The 15,832-nt window shown below is 51.5% G+C and overlaps 8 protein-coding genes across 8 annotated transcripts; 5 read left to right on the top strand and 3 right to left on the bottom strand.

The window, feature by feature from the left end:
• Positions 1–389: 389 nt before the first annotated feature.
• On the top strand, positions 390–1,472 carry QC763_704140 (uncharacterized protein; the record flags this gene model as incomplete). Its single annotated transcript, XM_062915414.1, has 1 exon — positions 390–1,472. One exon carries the CDS (start codon positions 390–392, stop codon positions 1,470–1,472), a length of 1,083 nt encoding a protein of 360 aa, XP_062761195.1.
• A 454-nt stretch (positions 1,473–1,926) lies between these two features.
• On the bottom strand, positions 1,927–2,898 carry QC763_704150 (uncharacterized protein; the record flags this gene model as incomplete). The annotated part of the gene is made up of 1 exon (XM_062915415.1): positions 1,927–2,898. The coding sequence occupies one exon, from the start codon at positions 2,896–2,898 to the stop codon at positions 1,927–1,929; it is 972 nt and encodes a 323-aa protein (XP_062761194.1).
• Positions 2,899–3,713: 815 nt separating this feature from the next.
• QC763_704160 (uncharacterized protein) lies at positions 3,714–4,649 on the top strand (the record flags this gene model as incomplete). The annotated part of the gene is made up of 1 exon (XM_062915416.1): positions 3,714–4,649. The coding sequence occupies one exon, from the start codon at positions 3,714–3,716 to the stop codon at positions 4,647–4,649; it is 936 nt and encodes a 311-aa protein (XP_062761193.1).
• Positions 4,650–6,538: 1,889 nt separating this feature from the next.
• On the top strand, positions 6,539–6,942 carry QC763_0114340 (uncharacterized protein; the record flags this gene model as incomplete). The annotated part of the gene is made up of 2 exons (XM_062906519.1): positions 6,539–6,688; positions 6,906–6,942. The coding sequence occupies exons 1-2, from the start codon at positions 6,609–6,611 to the stop codon at positions 6,940–6,942; spliced, it is 117 nt and encodes a 38-aa protein (XP_062761192.1). The 5' UTR covers positions 6,539–6,608.
• A 174-nt stretch (positions 6,943–7,116) lies between these two features.
• Positions 7,117–7,823, top strand: QC763_0114330 (uncharacterized protein; the record flags this gene model as incomplete). The annotated part of the gene is made up of 3 exons (XM_062906518.1): positions 7,117–7,192; positions 7,267–7,339; positions 7,385–7,823. The coding sequence occupies 3 exons, from the start codon at positions 7,117–7,119 to the stop codon at positions 7,653–7,655; spliced, it is 420 nt and encodes a 139-aa protein (XP_062761191.1). The 3' UTR covers positions 7,656–7,823.
• On the bottom strand, positions 7,759–8,547 carry QC763_704190 (uncharacterized protein; the record flags this gene model as incomplete). The annotated part of the gene is made up of 1 exon (XM_062915417.1): positions 7,759–8,547. One exon carries the CDS (start codon positions 8,545–8,547, stop codon positions 7,759–7,761), a length of 789 nt encoding a protein of 262 aa, XP_062761190.1.
• Positions 8,548–8,951: 404 nt separating this feature from the next.
• Positions 8,952–9,980, bottom strand: QC763_704193 (uncharacterized protein; the record flags this gene model as incomplete). Its single annotated transcript, XM_062915418.1, has 1 exon — positions 8,952–9,980. The coding sequence occupies one exon, from the start codon at positions 9,978–9,980 to the stop codon at positions 8,952–8,954; it is 1,029 nt and encodes a 342-aa protein (XP_062761189.1).
• A 2,886-nt stretch (positions 9,981–12,866) lies between these two features.
• Positions 12,867–14,864, top strand: QC763_704200 (uncharacterized protein; the record flags this gene model as incomplete). The annotated part of the gene is made up of 4 exons (XM_062915419.1): positions 12,867–13,094; positions 13,152–13,227; positions 13,282–13,363; positions 13,418–14,864. 4 exons carry the CDS (start codon positions 12,867–12,869, stop codon positions 14,862–14,864), a joined length of 1,833 nt encoding a protein of 610 aa, XP_062761188.1.
• Between the last annotated feature and the right edge of the window lie 968 nt (positions 14,865–15,832).

The raw sequence follows: 15,832 nt of genomic DNA, 5'->3' as shown, positions 1-15,832 counted from the left end.
CTTTCCCTTCTTGTAATCTTGATTGTTCCTCTTACAAACCACGGACTGCAACCCGCCCGACGATGTAAACACACCCAAGATGCGGGGGGCGTCAGGTGTTGCAACGGAAATGCCGATCGGTGGAGAAAGACCCCCATCAATTACTATGGGAGAATCCGGCAACGTACCCTCAGGGACGCTGGAAGTGTGGGGTAGGCTGGGGAAACTAGCTCATTGACTATATGCTTCATTTGACTGCAATAGATGGCCTCCGATTCGCACCGGGCTAGGTACTAGTTGAGCTAAGGTCGAGGCAATGGTCCAACTATTTGTAGCCCAGTCTGTCCCCCGTGAGTTTGGGAAATCTGTAGAACAGAGCTGGTAAACTTCTCAACCGCCCACATATCATCATGGCTCCTACCACCGAACCCGTAAAGACCGTCGAATGGCAAGGCAGGCAGGTTCCTGTCTGGCCCATGAGGACCATCAAGTACGATCTGCTCCTCTCGCAGGATCCTGAGGAGGTCGAGAAGGTGCTCCAGGCTTGCCTTCAGGATGGTTACTTCCAGCTCGATCTCGACAGCATCGACGGCCGTCGCATGCTCGAGGACCGTGAGCAACTTCTCAAGCTCATGAACCGCTTCTTTGATGCCCCCCTCGAGGCCAAGAACGAATATGGCTTGATCGACTCCCATCTTGGCTACGAGCCTGTCGGTAACCGCACTGGCGCCTTTGGTGCTGGCTCTAAGGACGGCTATGAGATGCTCAAGGTCTCGCGAGACGAGATCCAGCAGGGCAGCCCTCGCGTCCCCTCTCCGATCAAGAACAGCGGCGATCTCCACCAGTTGGAGCAGGTCATCGGCAGCTGCAACACCATCACCAAGGTCATCTTGGCAGCCCTCTCCACCGGCTTGAACCTGGCTGGCAAGGACCGCTTCGAGAACTCCCACCGCAACGACCGCCCCTCAGCCACCACTCTCTCCATGATGCACTACCTCCCCGCTGAGATCACCGGCCAGCACAAGGTCGGCCACCAGAAGCACACCGACATCAGCTCCCTCACCCTCCTCTTCAGCGACCAATGGGGTCTCCAGGTCCGCCCCCCCGGAGAGTGCGGCGCCCTCGAGATGGGCTTCGTCGAGCCCCAGAAGAACTGCGCCTTCGTCCACGTCGGCGATTCCCTCCGCTTTGCCAGCGGCATGAAGTTCCAGTCGTGCATCCACCGCGTCGTACCCTTCGACCCCACCGAGCACCGGTACTCGATCGCCTACTTCCTCCGCGCCGAGGACGACACCATGTTCATGGACTCGGAGGGACGCTATGTCACCGCCAAGGACTGGCACGACCAGAAGTTCAAGGCGTTTACCGACCCTTGGTTCTACCAGGCTCAGGCGCCCAAGACGATGATTCTTGGAGGTATGGTTGAGGCTGGCGCTGATGACCCGGAGCCTGTCACCGCCTACGCCCCTCTTCCCGTTCAGATGCCCGCTTGAATGGTGGGATGGTAACAGTATATAAATGTATCTAGTAACTTGACCGCACATGAAATTTAACATTGAGAGTAAACATTTGTTGCTGTAGTGATATCACGCTGTATCCCCTTTTCCATTGTTGCCACTCGCACCTCCCCAAAGTACCGGCATCCACTGGCCCTCGGGGTCCCACACATCACCTTCAGGAGCGATAGATGATAGGTAGCTAGCCAGCGTAAGGGGTCCTCGTACGAGATGGGATACCTAGCTACCTAAATTATCGGGGATATTGTTCCAGGTCGGCGTTTCTGTTCAGGTGGCAGGGAGCCTAAGGGAATAAATGCATAGTATTTCAGATGAAGCAGTTCAACGCTAAAGGGGACGAGATGGCGTGTGAGTATGGTTTCTGTTCAAATGTCATTGAGCTACCAATAATGTATCATTAGGTATAGATGATCTCTCCGTAACAGCCTTGCTACTCGCCCTCTTCCGCCGGCGCACTTGTCGTCGGAGCCGGAGCCACGCTTGTGGCAGGTGCGGAGCTGGCAGGAGCTGTCGTCGTTGAGCCACCTCCTCCGCCGCCGCCACCGCTATTATCCTTCCCGACCACGACAGCCTGCACGACTTGTCCCATGGTATTAAAGATGATATTCACCAAGCTCCCCAGCGCATCATACCGGTACGTCCTTTGTGTCAACCCGTTCCCTAGCTCCTTAGCCACACCAGTAAACGTCATGTTCTTCTGATAGTTTCCAACAATGCTGCTGACGATATCTGTTCCCTCCCCAGCAACCTCCTGCACAATATTCCCCAGGTTGTCAATCAAAAACCTCAACGTGCTGCCGCCCTGCGTGATAGTACCCAGCAAGCCATCCACGGCGCCAACAACAGAGTCAACAACGTCAGAAACGTTGTTCAGCAGGTTGATCAGCAGTGGGTTGAGGTCAAGAGATGAGAGGGTTCGGTTGACGATGTCGACCAAATGTCCCAAACGAATAACAAGCTCAAGCTCGGCTTCTACGTCAGAAATGGTGATGTTGACCTTTTGGATGCCAACCGCCACACCGACGTTGATGGAGACGAGGTTGGCGATTTCAGCGTTGAGGTTGACATCCGCTTTGAGGTCATCCACGTCGAGCTCGATGCGGCCGACTGAGAGCTCAGGAACGCGGAGATAGACGTCAGGAGGATTGCTTCCCGAGGGTCGAGGGGTGGTGGTGGTGGTGGGTGTCCCGCTGCCGCCGCCTCCGCTCGAAGCAGTGGATGGGGAGGCAGTCTGAGAGCTGGGTGTTGCCGATGGCGAGGGTGCTTCCGTGCTGGGCTCGGCAGCGGGCTCTGATGATGGTGCTGGCTCGGCAGACTCGGTCTGCGCAGCTGAGAGAGTGATGAACAGAGCTACGAGCAGGAGGATAGCCCTGAGAAGGGACCAGCGCGAGGAGGTCCTCATCGTGAGCGGTGGGAAGCGGAGTCTTCGGAAACGAGTGAAGATGCCAAAGGCCAGCACGCGCAAGAGAAAGCAAAAGACCGTCTCACCTGGCGATGGGTGAGGTGTGTATGTCTAGTCAACTTGGAGGAATAAAAAGGCTGCCAGGCACATCGATTCAATGACTTGATTCGCCAGTGATCGTCCTGGTTGTTCAACAGAATGCCCAGAAAGGACTCTCCGTCACGTCTTATTTGGGTGTCCATTATGACCTCGATCACTCCTTGTTTTCGCGATGGCTGCCAGCAAAAATTTAAAATGAAACCACCATGAATCCGGTTTGTGGTGTTGCATTCAGGAACAACCAGATCCAAACTCCAAGCGTTGCTGAGAAGCGTCCACTCGGCATGTTTTCCACTGAGCTGGATGAAACCCTGTCAGGGGTGTTGAGCTGCGGGCGGTCAGGGGCTCTGCCATGATTTGGTGCTTGCATCACAACGGTAATTGGCCTTGGCAGCCTGAGCTTGACTTTGAAGGCCTGTACCTTGGCATGAACCTCGTCAATAAGACAGCCAAATAAGGCAAAACCAAGAATCCGGAATATATGCATGCAGGTTGCGATCCAGCTTGATAATGCCCGACCGTGTCTGGGCGCGTCCAATCCTCAGCTATCCATTTCTCTGCCCGCTGGATGACGATGTGGGAGGTGTGGAAACGCACACCTACTTGATACAGCTGCTCTTTGCCCACCTACCCAACTCCCACGGTAATCTGCTGGTTGTCTTTTGCTTTTGCTTGTTTCTTTCCATCTCTGCCAGGCCCCTCAAGAGTTGCCCATCATGAGAGACCTTTTCACTAGGGCAGCTGCCCTTTTCCTCCTCTTCAACCCCATCTATGGCGCAGATGATGGAGACGATGGGTACATCGGGTACCGACTCGACAAGCGCGGCGACCCCGAGACGGTAAACTACGAAACCGCCAACACCGGCGGTGTCCAGCTTGCCGAAGAGCCAGATGTGTATCTCAACGCTTCGGTGAGCGTCGGGTACATCGGGGTTGACGTGCAAAACCTCACGGCCAAGGTCAACCTCGACGCAAACGTCCTGAAGCTGTTGCACTTCAGCGCGGGCGTTGACGCGAGCATCAACCGCGTCCAGCTCAAGATTGAGAATGTCTCTGCAAAGGTCGAGCTGGAGGCGCGTCTCGGGAATGTTGTCAAGATGGTCGACGATGTGCTCAACAGCATCGATCTCAATCCCATCATTGCGACACTGGGACAGGAAGTCACACAGATCATCAACTCCACCACTGACCTCCTCGATGGTGTTGGTGAGGGACTTGGAGGCGGAACTGGGGCCGGGGAAGAGGATGCTGCAGGAGGCAACACCAAACGGTCGTTCGAGGGAAGCCACAAGCTCGAGAGCAATGTACTTTTCAGCGTCAACGACTACACTGGCCAAGCACACAAGAACCGTGTCCTCGCACAGGACGGCAGCATCTACGACGAGTATCTCGACAATGACGGCAATGAGCAGTCGCGGGTCGTGGTGGGATCATACGACAAGGACATGGAGTTCAACGGACATAACCGGACGATTGAAGAGGAGGGCAATGTTGTCGAGTTTGAGCTGCAGTATGACTATAAGCCCTTCCCGGGCGTTGAGGTGACTAGCTGGATCTTTGTCGATACGACAGGCAAGGTGACCCGGACACAGGTTATTGCAGAGGCTCAGGGCGGAGGATCAAGCACCATCAGCAATGATGCAGATTTGTAAAGTGATGCGGATTTGTAAAGTGATGCAGGGAAATTTAGGGGCCATTGTAGCGTCAGCTTAACCTCATTATAATGAAGTAAACCGTTTCTTAACCTGCGAGGACGCGAACACGCTTTCAGTCGCTCCCAGCTACTATGTGTAGGCGGGGCATGTGGTTTGTGGGTTAACTAACCCTTTGTCGTCGTGGCGGTCGGCGACTCGGCTTGCGACCGGACGAGAGCATTACACATGAATCTGTACTCGAAGATAAGATCGTTACTGTCGTTGGAGGATGCAGTGATAAACTCGGGAAAGTCGGTGGTGGCTGCTCAAACATGCATGTGTACGGAAGACACCAAGCAGGCAGGAGAAAAGCAGCCAAAACCCCGCCTGAACTTCATCCTCTCACTCATTTCTTTCCACACTTGACTTCAGATGGCATAACAACCTCGCATGAGACTCATAGTATTAGTGATCTTCAAAAAGCAATTGATCCTCCTCTAAGTAATGGTCACAGGCAAGCTGTGTTGTGAGAAATTGCTTCAACCCCTAAACGTGTCAACCCGTCGCGGCCCACAAACCGTTTTTTAGGGCAAACGTGGGGATGCGGGGTGCGGGGGAGCCAATTGCGGAGAATGGCGGGGTCATCTGGATGGCTTCGACTCTTGTTTGCTCAACATGCCAACATTGGCCTGGAGACAGGCATAATTTTTGGGGTGTATTTTTTGGTATATCAAGTATATATGCTCAATCATGTATTCTTGGGGATTATTTAATGGACTCGGCAGCTTTCAGGGTTATCGGGTCAACGCTATCAGGAGGAGATTTTGCACCACGGACGCTCCTATGGCGACCTCACTCACCCCACTCAAGCAAGACATGTTCAGACTTCAACAGCAGCTGGAGATTGTTGTCACCGCTTTGCTATGATGTCAAAGTATCCCTACCGCCCGCTCAACCTACCACACGAACCCGTAACAGGGACAATATGGACGGGGTGTCAAGTCGATTCAGCAGGGACATATAGTGGTGGTTTTGTTTGGGGGTGACTGCCCTTTTTTTGTTTTAAGAGAGGATGGTGTTGAAAGGGGCAAACATAGGATTGTGGGAGACGGGTATATGGATGGGTTTATAGATGGAGAGGGCATGACGGACGAAATGGCTGGCCGAAATCTACAGTTCACGATTGTCTAGCTACTGAGAGGGAACCTTTTCTGAGCTGAGATTTTTTAAGCATGGAAAAATCGAGTTTCAATAAATTTTTGAAGCTGGAACACTAGGTCCCGATTTCACCAAAACTCCACCTTATTCTTGTCACCAAGTCCTATTCCCAAAGCCAATACACAAGCGCTGAAAGCCCATATCCAAGTCGTTACAACGTACATCGTAGTCTCGTGAGTATTTTCGAGTCTTATGTACTTGCTGACCCTGTCGATAGCAGGAATTATCAGCACGTTCCGTTCGCACAGCAACTCGGGCCACGGCAGCGGTTTTCATTGCACTCCTGTACATTTACCTATTAGTTACGGCTAGCTGGAATGCGCGCCTTCCTGTGGAAAGGTTGAAGCTACTTACACAGAGCGCCCGCTCCTGAAGCTTCTCCATGGTCATCTCCGGTGCTGCTGCCGCCAGGGCAATGAACGTAGCGAGGAAGACGATAGCGGCTCGCATGCCGGCTGAGTGGAACTTTGTTGTATTAACAGTTATTTGTCGGCGGATGTATGCCAAAGGTGAGAAACCGAAAAGGCATTAAAGGCTGTCACGAAGCTGAGAGTACAAATATAGTCTCAACATCAACAATACATCAGAGCTGAGACACCTGACATGTCGATATCGACATGCCCGAAGCCAGGGACATGTTCAACCTTAAAGAACAATGCCCAAACATCTGACGTGTACACCCTAACCAGGCTGGCGGTTCAAGGACGTAGTAGCCGCCGAGGTCTTGGTTGCGCCTCTGAACCCAGCCAGGCTGGCCGCATGTGGCCGGCCGGCGATCCTCAGGCCCTCCCGCATTGCGGGAACAGCAACCACTGGGAGCACTGCAAACCTACGCCAAAGTCATTTTATAAAACATGACTACCGCCTTCTGCTTCCATTTTTAATCTGCGATCAGTTCCAAATCCCACGAACAGAATGGCAGAGCTAGCACAGCCCTATTGACAAGCCTAAAGCGCTTCCTTCACTATAGCACCTGCGTACGCACCTCCCAGCCCGCAAGAGCGCAAAGATTGACATATGAAAAGGATTGTCCTGCTGAAGAAAGATGCGACTCAGCCATCCACGTGACGGCGAGGGAGAAAGAGAAGGGTAAATGCCGGATCTGATATCGGAACGCAAAATTCCTCTTGGCTGTGTAACATGAATTATCTCACCAAATACTGCCCCTCTTTCTCCGAACCGGAGTCTGCGGGAGGATTCACGCACCTTTCGTCTTTCACTTGTTCTTCAATACCATACCATCGAACGTCGACATCAAGTATCAACAATGGCCGCTGCGTTCATCAAGGCGGCAAATGCCAAGATCAGGTCCAATCCCTGGACCGATTACTTTTGCTCGACGCGTAAGTCGACCTCCCTACCTACGTGACCTGGCCGCACTCAGGACCAAAAAACTGACCGGCCTCAATGCGTGCAGACTTTTGGGGCCCGGCTTCCAACTTCACCATTCCTCTCGCGGCCATAGCGGATACGCAGAAGAGCCCTGACTTGTGAGTGTTCACCATAACAGTGAACACACTAACAAAAACGCTCAGAATATCCGGCAAGATGACCTGCGCCCTCATCGTTTACGCCTTCACGTTCATGCGTTTCTCGCTTGCTGTCATACCACCCAACCGTCTTTTGTTCGGCTGCCACACCATTAATGCCACTGCTCAAAGCGTGCAAGGCTACCGCTTCATGGATTGGCATTACTGGGGAGGAAAGGAAAAGAAGCTGCTTGCTGAGAAGGAGGCAGCTGCCAAGGGGCAGCCCGTCCTGGTGGTGGAGAAAGTTCAAAATGAGAATCATCTAGAAAAGAAATAGTTAAGGTACTTTACTGAAGAGCAATGGCTGGCGCAAAGGCCAACAACACTATAGCTCCATTGACAGAAAATACAGCCTCCATGACCGTTCAATAGTCCAGTTCTTAATCCTTGGCTGTGCATTCTGCCATAACCCATACCCTCATAGTCTCGTCAGCCAGTGACCTCCCAATCCATATTTTGTATCCAGCCTCGCTCAAATGCACGTGGTCTACCAAGTGTTCCTCCTTGACCTCCTCTGTCGCAGGAAGCCACAACACACTTGCTGGGTGGCCACTCGCAAAATTCTCTACCACTTGACGAATCTTTTCATTCGCCTGTTTGATCTTCTCCCAGGGTATATCCTTTCGCAAGAATAATCCCGTCACTAACACCTTACAACCCTCTGCTCCTATGTCCAGCAGGGCCTCTACCAAGGCCCTTAGAGCATCGACATCTCCATCTCCCAGCCCTTTCTTGGGGCTCAGGTTATTAGTCCCAACCTGTAAAACCCACAACTTTACACTTCTCCGCGCGGCCAACATGTCTGCAACACTTTTGAGACACTGCGTTGGGTCACCAACCAGGCGGTAGGCCACATTCTGTATCTTGTCACCTCCCACTCCCAAGTTGAGAACTCGGCCTGCTTGAAACTGCTTGCTGTTATCCTTTGGAAGCATGGTTTGTGATGGCCAAGGCGAGACGAGGTTTGGGCCGCAGTTGGCGGTGGTGAGCATCCGTTCGATCATGGAGTCTCCTATAAGAACAACGTCAGGAGAGGAGGGGTTCTTTGCGGACTCGAGGAGGGGAATGTGGGAGTTGAGTGAGGTGTCGAAAGAACGTTGTTTGTATTTAGCAATAGTTTTTAGAGCGCTGCTGGCAGGAAATGGCGGAGATGGTGGCTGTGGCTCCATCGTCGTGGTTGGTGTAGGTTGAGAATCACCCAAAAGATTGTGTCGTGTACCTGGGGTAAAAAAAGGCTGATGGTATTAGACAATTAAAATGATTTGGACTGAAACAAGGCGCCATGTTCTTATAGCTCACGTTTGGGCATATCCGTGTTGAGAGCAAGAAGGAGCAACCCCCCGCAAAAGCTGGGTTCGGGTGTGCCCTGGCCGCGGCCACTGAGTCATCCGCCGAAAACCTCGCCACACAATTGAGGGTTCATATGGCCAAGCTTCACGTCTTTCACACAAGGGTTCTGAAACTCCCTTTAATATTGTTCTTAACATTTTCAAATTCATTATCTCCACGGTAAAATCGGTCAGCAACTTGCCACTCTCAGGGCTGTCCCATCTTAATACGTCTGAATATCGTCCTACGCCAACCGAGCCTTCAATTCGTCGTGCTTATAGCCGAAACTTGTCCACAAGTCTTCAACTTCTTCCCCTTCATCAATTAGGGTGCCCTCCCACTCTTCTTGGGCATTTTTTGGTGTCCAATAAGGCCACAGAAACGCTTCATCCACTCCGGGCTTCCGGTAACTCTCCTCAACGCGCCTGCATGCGTTACCACAGCCAATCATCCCATCCAGATCTTCCACCTTCCCTTCCACATCGACGACGCAGATCTTTGGTAGGGGAGTAGGCCTGGGAATCCCATGCTTCTCATACCACCTCTTCTCGATTCTCTCTTCCTGTTCCTTTCTTCTTTGCCGTTCCTCTGCGAGTTCCTCCTCCGAAGGTGGATGCAAACGCCGGTATTCCTTGCGGGTGGCATACCAGTTACTCCAGTTTTGTTTGTAGGTCAAAGAAGGATCTCGAGGCCAGTACTTGAACTCTGGGAAGCCAGATTTATTCTTGGCAGCCTTTTCGAGTCGTCGCTTTCGGAGCTTGTCGTGTTGGATCATGAGCACCCTGATTTCCCAGCCTATAATTCCATGCTGCGTGACAGAATCATTAGGGATGATCTCGCCATCCGATGAGGTGCATGAAAATTCGGCCTTTCCGTCCCATATGCTTGGTGTTTTGGGTTCTTCGTCATTACATTGGGGTTGATCCGTCGTCGGCACTGGCTCATAATCGGACCATATGTTGTGTAGGCACCTGGTCCGCGGGCAGCCATCCTCTAGATATCCACGAACATCTTCGTAACTGACGTTTGATACTTCGTAGGCAAGGTCTGCGGGTTTGGTGCTGGACTTTGTGTAGAGTGTAACGCGAGTTGCTATGGACAAGACAAGAAGCCAGGCGGACAGGACGATCAGATAAATCTCCCAGGCCGATAGCAAATCTTGGAGGCCATTATGCACAGCCCAGGCTATTGAAGCCATGCCTATCGGTACTGCAGTGCTGGCGTAATGTCTGCATTCATCATCTGGCGAATAGGCTGTAACTTTAGCCATCATAGAGGCTTTGGGTTCGATTAGGTACCTAGTGGTAAAGTGTGTTGTGTGTAGAAATGTTTGGAGTGTCTTAGGAATTCGAAAACATCATCAAATTTCGGAAAACTGTTCAAATCAGATCGAACATGGTATACCTTTTAAGGGATCACGTTCAAACCCACATCTCCATCTCCCAGCTCATCTGGACAATTGCATTGTGGCGGTTGAGACGCCTACTAACAAAGGCATTATTGTTTCTCTTTGTTCATTGTTCACTTCAACCTATCTGGAAGCTGACCTATCACCATGTACTCTTTTGCGACGCTAAAGTTAGGTTACAGCATTTTTTTTAGAGATAGGCTCGCCGTACTATGCGACATGTCAATTCGTACTATATAGGGTGTCTTTTTCCCATACTTATCCCTAATCCTACAGGTGTCACAACATCGTTCAATACTCCTTGTTTCCATCACACTGCAATACACCCATACCGTCGTTTCAGCTCTACCTTTGTTATAATTAACGGCCTTTCTTTTTAGCTTTAACCAATTTACCTAATTAACTAACCAACTCACTACTTATTCCATTCCCCACTACGTTTAATAATTATAGATAGGTAGGGTAGTACGCCTAGTTTAACGGTCCATAGGCGGGCCAGTAGGAGTGTCTCGAAGCATACTACGCACACAACAAAGGCTCAGTATAGTCTCGCACTTAATTAATAGCTTCAAAATTAACGGCGGGGAGGTGCGTTGTGAATATGGGTGACGGTAACGGTAATGGAGAGGAGGAACGGTAGGAGTACGACGGACTAGAAAGGGGGGATTTCCCATATAAAAAACTACGGGTTGACAGTCGAAAAGTACATTGGGCCTGCTCCACATAGTACGGATTGACACGTCGCATAGTACGGTGAGCCTCTCTCTTTCTCTATTGCAACTTTTTGGGTTTGGGCTTGTCGTCACATCACGCAGCACCGCAGTTTCAAACTCACAGCAAACATTAGTGATGTCACATCTCAAGTGCCAGATTAAACGGCTAGAGGCGAGTACTCTCAGTTGATTAAGGGGAGCTCATTTGACCCGGTAAGCTGGCTAAGGTTCCATCACCATTTTGATGAGTTCCTGCACGCAATATAAACCGGGCAACCCCTATCAGCCCAATCGCATTCATTCACGCCACTCACACTTTAACAGTCCTATTTTGGAGGTTCATCGTCGATCAGTTCCCAGCATTGCGGGAAACCGGGAAGCAACTCCTGAAATTGAGGGCTTTCAACTTTGTAGGATCCCACGTTTTTTGGTCAGTAGCAACCAGGTATTTGGCAAACTTGGTACTGTTATGACCTTCGGCCATTTTCGTGCACCCATAGAAGTAGACACCGAAGTCTGGAACAATGGTGGCCTTGTCTCTAACTGGTTCGTGATTCCGGGTAAATGGACCCCTCCGATTCAGGGGCGGATAAAGGCAGCAGCTCCCCATCGCGTCATGAATGGCCGTATTCTTGGAGGATCACGACGCAGACCTACGGCACTATTTACCAATAGCTTGGGGATCGGCATCCACTGAGTTTCTGACCGAAACTCGGTGCCGAATATCTGTGAACTAGACCCGGCGACTGCGGGTGAGAAATACGCCTGGAGAGTCGGTCGCATTCGCACACCATGCATATTTGACACCTTCCCAATTCTGGCACTAGGCGTACAATGTGCTGTTGCAGTCTGCCCGTCGATTAATCTAAATGCCGTGTTGCCTGCCCATCAGAGAGAAGGTAGTTCGTAAGCGAACATGATTAAAACACGAGCCACGGTAGTACTTTCGGCAGAGCCGGTGCTACGAATACTTGCTTCGAGTTGTCAACAACACATGATTGGCCAACTGCCTCGGAACACAGATCTGTCTGTCATTGACAAACATCCCGCACCTACCTACGGCAGCCCTGATCAAGACCAAAAATAGTAACGGCAACTTTGTCTTGCACTCGGGACCGTAGCTTCTCATGAGGTCGTAATCAGATGGTCAACACTGCTTGACTGGCAGAAGTGGTTGCCTTGAGCCTCCGCTATCAGAGCAACCGCGCATTCGCCTCAAGTGTTGATAGCACGCTGAAGGTCTTCTTTGACTGGAATGGCTGACCCCCACACGGCACCATCCGGTCTCTATATGTAGTCCAATCTTGGCTTTCCGGGACCCAAACACACTCTACGGTGCCGGTTGTACATGGACTGGAATGCGTTGGCGCATCCTACCAGTCCTCCTCGAACCAAGCTGATGCTGACCCCCTGATAGTTCCATGCAGAGAAGAGACGGGTTCCCTCAGCCTCACAAACTCGAGGCAGACTATTGCTGCTCGTCTTGCATTGTGGCTTGTTACCTTTTACCTTATTCTCGCTTGTGACACGCTTTCATAGGCCCGTATTCTCCATCAAAGTCAGGGTCCCTCAGCTAACCATGGACTCGGACCGTCTTACCGGGCCGGCTGCCCACTTCACCATCACCAACAAGTTGTGAGAGATAGTTCATGCTCTGACATGCGTCATGTGGTGGACTAACGGAAAAGCAGCCAAGGCTCACAAGCAGACTGGGATCTGCATCCCCCTGTCCTAAAATCCCGTCTCTGACAAGTGGGCTGCGAACTTCGGACTTAGTTTCAAGCCTGAGACCGTAAACATGCAGTACCGAGAACATTGGGGGTACTATCTTGGGATGCAAGACGGAAACAAGACAAGATACTATGGTGTTCTGTGCATCCGATCATGCTGTGGAGGTAGGCCAGTAGAACCGCCTGTCCGTGCCGCATTGTAAAGGAAACAGGTATAAATCTGGACTCCTTCACCACCATGGTTCTCATGACCCTCTTGTCTACCTACCTCCTTTATCAAAACCTTTGCCTTCTTCAAGCCCATCATCATGTTGGGACTCACCAAAGTTTCGGCAGTATTGCTGGCCACTGCTACACTAATTGTGGCTTCACCAGCACCCTCTCCAGTCATACACCTCCTCCCCCGGCAGACCATCATACCCGGAGGCAAGCCATGCGGGCAAAATAATGCCACAAATCGACGGTGTTGGAAGAATAACTGGAACATCAGCACAGATTATGACAACATCAACCCACCAGCATTTAACAACCGAGTGGTAGGTGGCCCCCTCGTCTTATCCCGAACTTTTGACTTGAACTCATACTTTGTATAGTACGACTTTCACATCACCAATGTCACAAATTGGCTTGGTCCGGATGGTGTCAGGAAACCAGCGATGCTCATCAATAGCACGTTATCATCCATTCACTCTTCTCTGATGTCGCTTCCTAACATGCTGGCAGACCAATTCCCTGGACCCACGATTGAAGCTGATTGGGGTGACTATATCATTGTCAATGTGTACAATGACATGCAAGACAACGGGTACGATATACTTGCAGTCAATGGCAGTTGTATTAAATTCTGACTCGTGACCAGAACGTCTATTCACTGGCATGGAATTCGCCAGTACGGCGAAAGTAACCAGGATGGTGCCAACGGAGTGACCGAGTGTCCTATCCCACCTGGATCCATGAAGACATATGATTTCCACGTCACCCAATATGGCACCTCGTGGTATCACAGCCATTATTCCAACCAATATGGTAATGGTGTTGTAGGACCCTTGATCGTGCGTGGCCCTGCAGCGGCCAACTATGACATCGACCTCGGCCCTTACATGATCAATGACTACTATCACGAAACTGCTGATCGACTTCACCTGCGAGCCGAGTTGGTCAGCAATGGCCCTCCTCCTGACAGCGACAATATCCTCTTCAGAGGCAAGAACATTCATCCACTTGGCGCAAGCCGTGGGGGCTCTTACGACCGTCTCACTCTCACGCCCGGCAAGAAACATCTTCTCCGCCTCATCAATGCCAGTGTTGACAACTCCTTTGTTATCTCTCTCGTAGGCCACAACTTCACCGTGATTACGAACGACCTTGTTCCAGTCAATCCAGTCGTGCGCTCCTCCCTTTTCATGGCCGTGGGCCAGCGCTACGATGTCATCATCGAGGCCAACCAAGCTGTGGGCAACTACTGGCTTAATGCCACTCTCGAAGCCAATAACAACTGCGGTCGATCCCGTAATCTTTTCCCGGCCGCCATCATCAGCTACCAAGGCGCGAGCACCACCGCCCTCCCGACGAACCGCGGAACTCCCCGTGTCGCCACCTGCAACGGCGAGACCGGCTTCTCTCCCATCCTCACCCGCACCGTGCCCTCCACCGCCTTTGCCGGCTCCGCGGTCGGAACCCTCCCCGTCACCCTCGAGTTCCCCAACCACGGCCGGGGCCAGGTGTTTGAGTGGCGCGTCAAGAACACCCCCATCAACATCGAGTGGGACCACCCCATCCTTGAGTATGTCCTCGAGAACAACAGCTCCTGGCCGGGAGCGGCAAACCTCATCGACGTCCCCCAAGCCGACCAGTGGGTCTTTTGGGTCATCCAAAACGACTTCGCCTTGCCCCATCCCATCCACCTCCACGGCCACGACTTTCTCACCCTTGGCATCGGGTCGGGCACCTTCAACATCAACACAATGAAAAGCCAGCTCACGTTCAACAACCCCATTCGACGAGACGTGGTGCAGATGCCGGGGAATAGCTGGCTGGTGATTGGGTACAAGACTGATAACCCTGGTGTGTGGCTGATGCATTGCCATATCGGGTGGCATGTGGCTATGGGTCTGGGGGTGCAGTTCTTGGAGAGGAAGGATGAGATCAAGAGGATGATGCCGTTGGATCAGCTGGTGCCGAATTGCGATGCGTGGAGGCGATATGCCAAGACGAGTCCGTACCTGCCGAAGATGGATAGCGGGTTGAGGAGGAGGGAGGGGGAAGAGGTGGAAAAGAGGGAGCCTGCTTGGAGGAGGATTGCGTGAGCAAATTTCATATCGTATTTTGTTTGGTTCAGGGGTTCAGGGGTCCAAGACGTTGCCAAGGGTGAGGTGGAGACATGTGGGCAGAAATGGTCTGGGGGAAAGATGACGGTGGCTGTTTGCTGAAAGGGCATCATACATGAACAAGTACCTTGTGGGAGCAATACTCCTGTGGGTTGGCAGTCAGGTGTTTAGGGCTTTGGCCCGAGGTCCACATGTAAATGATCTGGAAAAGGTGTTGCTCTCTGGAGCTGATTAACTTGTACTTAATAATAACAGCAATTATTAACATCTTCGCTGCCGTACAACATACCTACATGATTGGAAAATAGACTCCCTATCTGATTTGAATCGCTGAGACGTTAATCACTGAGAGGGATGATTGCTTATGCCAGCTTCTTCTGCGCAGGTGTGGGTGGTAGGGCACAATGATAATGTAAATGTATCGTCGTTCGAGTGAAGTTTGGCCGCACTTGGCATGCTGAACGGTGGCATTGTTGATCAACTGGAAAAGGGCAGGAAGGAGAGCGAACGGAACTATACCCTACTGCAATGACGGAAGATTCAACACGCCGTGACCACAATTGAAGTAAAAGATAGTGTTTCCTACCTTCGCAGTCTCCCTGACGGGGTCCTTTCCTGAATCGTTTGACACATTTCAAAAGGGCCACAGCTCCTGCTGGCCCCGCCAAACAGACCCCAACAAGAGCGATAATGGCTTCGGCGCCGATATGGTTAGATTCGGTTGTCATGATTGAGTTTGAACGCTTTGGTATAAAGTACCTAAAGGAATAAGGACAGAGTGAGATGATGGGGTCAAGGTTTCACTGCGAGGAGTCAAGACGTGGTCGATTAGATTACCTATCTATATGTATATCAGGTGGTAAAGTGCAAACGAATACTTCGGGGCAGTTCACTTATTTACAAGACAGGTCAAATAGCTATTGGACTGTTCGTACTCGCTCTGCTCT

Source organism: Podospora pseudopauciseta (genome assembly GCF_035222475.1).
Source record: "Podospora pseudopauciseta strain CBS 411.78 chromosome 7 map unlocalized CBS411.78m_7.2, whole genome shotgun sequence".
Lineage (NCBI taxonomy): Eukaryota > Fungi > Ascomycota > Sordariomycetes > Sordariales > Podosporaceae > Podospora > Podospora pseudopauciseta.
The sequence above is the reverse complement of the archived record's forward strand: the minus strand, read 5'-3'. Positions and strand labels throughout refer to the sequence as shown.